Below are 4,968 nucleotides of genomic sequence, written 5' to 3' on the forward strand. Positions count from 1 at the left end.
TTTCTCTGTCTCGCCCCCTTCCCAAAAAAGGTTCAATACAACATAAGAGTAAAAGACAATTTAAACAGTATTAAATAAGATGGTCGAGCACCCTCCTCCCAGAATTCAAAACAATCTATTCTACCCCATGCATTCCCACTCCACATTGCATAGAAGAGCATTTTCCTGTGGCCAACCAAACCTTACTTTCTCACCCCCATTCACACTTTGTTTTTGATTACTTTTACCTCTAATTGGGGCAAGCTATAAAACGCATGTAATCTGCAAAACAAATCAAGATATAATCAAGTGACAGATAATCTGACCAAAATATATTTACTTACCACTAGGGAGAAAATTCCAGTAAAAGGTAATTGCACATTTCTTCTATAACCTGGTAATTGGCCAAAAATATACTTTTTGGAATTAATTTAACATTAATTACCAAAGAGCATATTTTATTTAATTATAGCCAGGTCTCCAAGTGAAACCCTTATACAGCTGGAAGGGAGATTGAGAATGATAATGTTGATAATGTACTGTGGTGCTGGCTTTCCATTCTTTTTAATCAATTGACTTTCATCTAACAAATGTTTCTGTCTGCAGGGCCCTTTACTCGCCCACATCCTGCAATATGGCGAATGGTTTTTGGTAAGTTTCATATTTATAATTTTACTTATACAGTGCCAGTTTTAACATGGATAAATTGTACAGTTGTATAATAACCTCCACAAATATCATGGAGCACAGCTGTGCTCAAAACTTGTGAAGAACCAGTGATTTTTTTCTTTGATAGTTTAGGTAATCTTCTGTACTTAGTTATATTGGTAAATGTGAGCAGTGTAATTCTATATCAGGGTAGTCTGATTATGATTGGAGCACTTTTAAGCCACCCAAAAAGCCACATTCATTTGGATGATTGAAGGTTTATTTCTTATTTAAAAACAAAAACCTTGTTTAGCATTTGTACTTTAGTTATTTTCCGAATTAAGAAGATACAGTTATCATTGGTAAAGACATTGAAAAGACATTGCTTTATAACTAAATATAGCATTTCTGCTAAACTTTTTATTTCCAGGAGTATATACCATTGTTATACATACTTACTTAAGCTGTTATATATTTTATCATATGTTTATATAAATTCTTTTTTCTTTATTTATGTTAGGAAATAGTGAACCATAATTTTCTTACCAGGTGTTTAATTTTGAATTTGTAATTTTGTGCCTAGCTGAATTGAGGTTGAAATTCAGTTGAAAATGCACAAAATAGCATTTTAGAATTTAATTTCATTAGTTTAAAAACTACCTTGAACTTGACTGATCCATGAAAACAGGTAAAGTTTACTAAACAACCTTTCATTTTAAACAAATTGTATTAAGCAAAGGGGAGAGATTTTTCTCTAACAAGTGACTAGAATAGCTTATTTCAGATCCCCACATCTTTCAGATTTTAGAACTAGTAGATCTTGTTATCTTTATACTTCACTTTTTAATTTTTTTATTTTATTCATAGTTTATCAGAAAACTCTAGTACCTTGTGCTTAGCCTGCGAATTCTACTAATGAACTTCAGAAAACATAGTGGTTTCATATACTATATTTAATTTAAAGTCTTTTTACTACATTGTAGTAGGTATAGACCTTATTGTAGTTTGTCATACTTAGGATTATTTCTTTTTTTATTACAGTGTGGGTTTTTTAAATGTTATCTTAACATAGCACTACTACTTCTGTTCAATGCTTCAGCTCGGTGATTTGAGCTTTTAAAAACCAGAGTTCTTATGCACGGATAATCTTATGAGCATTAAACCATAGTTGTGCCATGTTAAGATAGCATTTAGAAAACTCACATTGCCTGGGATCATGATTCCCCTTCACCAACAAGTAGCAAGCTCATGGGGTTCCCAGCTGCAAGGGCATGTACTCCTGCAGCTGAGGCCTACATCAGCTGCAAGCTTCCAGGCTTGGTGGCACAGATGTGCCCCCCACCTGGGAGCTCCCAGCCACAAGGGCACCCCTGGCCATGCATTTAATTAATGGCATGATAGGAGCAAGCCACAAAGTTCTTGCATGTTTTTTTGTGGAATAACTTTTTGTAGCTTATTCCTTCTTTTATCATGCCATTAATTCATAGGTTCATAAAAGTTAGGGGCTGAAAGGGACCTCTTGAGATCATCAGGTCACTTGGGCAGGAAAGAGTGCTGGGGTCAGATGACCCAGCAAAGGTGAGCTTCCAGCTGTTTTTTGAAGATATCCAGAGTAGGTGATTGTTTTGATTGAACTTGTGGTGGAGTCATAACTTAAGACATGATTACCTGGTTAATCATGTTGTAAGTGTAAATTGTGGCAGAGGCCCAACTTAAATCAACACTTGAAGTAGATGGGTTCAGAACTTGACCTACTGTATTACTGGGGGAAGACTGCAGGTGTGCTTGTGAGAGCATGCATGCCTATTAAAAAAAGTTTTTGCTTTTTATTATACTTAGAGGTACACCGACACGTCGATCCAATATCAGATCAGTACCGATATAAAGAAAATTTGCTGTATCAGATATCAGCCCTTTGGGGCTGATAATTTGGCTGATAAATGCTCATGCTGTGTGCTGCCGAGATGCAGCACTCGGGCAGCCAGGAGCACAGCCAGCAGTGTGGAGAGCTGCCTCCAGCTGATCAGTCCCATTGTGGTAGAAGGAGAGGGAGGAGGGAAGGGGCATGGCGGGGCAGATCTGCACCCCCTGCAGTGAGGGAGTGGGAGTGGGGGCAGGAGCTGCCCAGGCGATGTGGTTGCTGGGGGGGGACGGCTGCAACCAGGGCTTGCACCCCAGGAGAGCACGGGGGGCATGTGCCCCCAGATCTGTATGTACAGTGTGGTTGCTGGGGTGGGGTGGGCTGTAGCTGGGGTTGCATGGGGCTCTTCTTAGCGGGGGATGGTCTCAGAGTAGGAGCCGGCGGCACTGGGAGGATGCTGCATTGATCCTAAATTTTGCCACAGCTCAGCTCCCAGCACTGTTGCTGCCAGCCATGCAGCGCTGCTGCAGCTTTTCCCAGTACATGGGTGGAGGTGGGGCGTTGAGCCAGAGCAGCACTGGGCAGCTGGGGAGCAGGACGGCTGTGAAATTTGGGGTGAGTGAAGCATCCTTTCAGTTCCAGCAACACCTGCTCCAAGCCCAGTCCAGCCCCTGTAAAGAAGAGCCCTGGCTGCAGCCCACCCTGGCCCATGCAGATCCAGGGGTGGGGGGAGACACCCCCCCCCCATGCCCTCCGAAGGGTGCAGGCAATGGTGGGAGCTGCCTCCCCCCCACATGAGCCACAGCTTTGCCCTGCTCTACCTGGACAGTGCCTGCCCCTTCCACCCCACGGGACTGACCAGCTGGAACTAGCTGTATTGGAAATTGTATCGGTGTCGGCCATATGCCTCCTTAAATATAGGTTATCAGTATTGGCTCCCAAAATCTCTATTGGTGCACCCCTAATTATTTTTTTTCCCCTGGCATGGCTTTGTCAGCTACAGTTAAGGTCTCAGCTATTCGGAATAGGCAGATCTTCATGGTTCAAGAGGATGTAGTTCCATGGAGTAACGGTATATCCCAGAAGCGCAGCAAGTATCTCAAATTGCAGGCCACAAGTCCACAGTTTGTTTAGTTCAGTTTCTGTTCCATCTTGATGTTGTACTGGTGCATGAGTTTGTAGGACTGGAGAGCTGTGCATTTGTTCTACCCACATAACTCTAGGCAGAATTTGCCCCTTATTGTGTAAGGCCTCATGCAGTTGCCTTCTGATTATTACATATTAAACAAATTAGGACTTTTTTTCCTCATGTTGCTTTTTCCTCTCCTGATATTGCTGTGTGACTAAGTTAGCGTTTTGAATGTCTGAATAGTACATTTATTGCCTTGATGTTTTTGGATTTGTTTTTGGATTTGTAACTGTCCCTGTAATTGTTCTTTAAACTTGTAAGTTACTGGTATGTTCTTTTTGTGCTAATGTAGTTTGGCGTCTAGCAGACAAGGTTATTTAGGTAAATCTGTACAGGTTTCCCTTGCTCTAGATGCATTCCTGAAAAACTGCGCATAACTTGAATTCACATAAAGGGAAACCACTCTACAAGGTAACAAATAGGGATATGTTCCAAGACCTTGACAGCATTGGCAGCAGGTAAGTCTGCTGGGGCCAGGGTGGCACCGGGCTCTTCCTGGCGGGGCGGCTGGGCCAGACTGCACTCAAGGGAGAGGGCAGCAGCGCTGAGAGGCAGGCTAAGGGTGGGGCTGCAGCCACTCCAAAGTTCTCCGTAGTCCCCACAGTCCTCCTTCACAGTGCTGCCGCCACACAAGCCGAGTTCAATGCAGCCCAGCCCTCGCTGGCAAGAGCCTATCATGGCCCCCAGCCCACAGTGGCAGCCCATAGCAGCAGGAGCTGCACCCCTCATCTTGCACCCGCCCTGGCTGTGCAATGCCTGCCTCTACCCCAGCCCCACTCCCTCCCTTACCACCAGCAGGAGGGCAGATAGAGGCACTCACCCCAGCCCTTGCTCCTGCTTGTGCCCCACTCCCTTCCTTACTGCTGTGGCCTCAATCTGTCCCACAGCTCACAGCCTCTCCCCACGGACTTACCTCCTGCTGATCGCATAAGAGTGAACTTACCTCATATAATGAATTTTGGGTATAAAAAAGGTCATCTTATAAGAGCAAATTCGCATATACAGAACCTGCATAAAGCAAGGGCAACCTGTATCTTTTATTTGCCCAACTCAAATAGTTGGAAAAAATCTTCTTTGCAAGATTTCGGGTACAAACACCCTTTATCTGGAAGCTTCCTCAGCTTGAGGAAGGGTGTTTGTACCCAAAATCTTGCAAAGAAGATTTTTTTCAGGTATTTGGGTTGGTATTTCCAGGTAGTTGGGTTGAGTTGGTTTAATAAAAGATATTGGATTAACTGCTGACCGCTCACATAGGTTCTTAGACACAGTGCAGGACCTCCATCTAACCCAG

General features: G+C 43.3%; 1 protein-coding gene across 1 annotated transcript in view; it reads left to right on the plus strand.

The window, feature by feature from the left end:
- PTDSS1 (phosphatidylserine synthase 1) overlaps positions 1–4,968 on the plus strand; it is an 89,496-nt gene that overhangs the window by 22,509 nt on the left and 62,019 nt on the right. Inside the window, exon 3 of the mRNA XM_019527964.1 lies at positions 586–630. Within this exon, the coding sequence (XP_019383509.1) occupies positions 586–630 (45 nt within the window). The remainder of the gene's footprint in view (positions 1–585; positions 631–4,968) is intronic.

The sequence above is a fragment of the Gavialis gangeticus genome, unplaced genomic scaffold, assembly GCF_001723915.1.
Source record: "Gavialis gangeticus isolate Ggan-Ray unplaced genomic scaffold, GavGan_comp1, whole genome shotgun sequence".
Lineage (NCBI taxonomy): Eukaryota > Metazoa > Chordata > Crocodylia > Gavialidae > Gavialis > Gavialis gangeticus.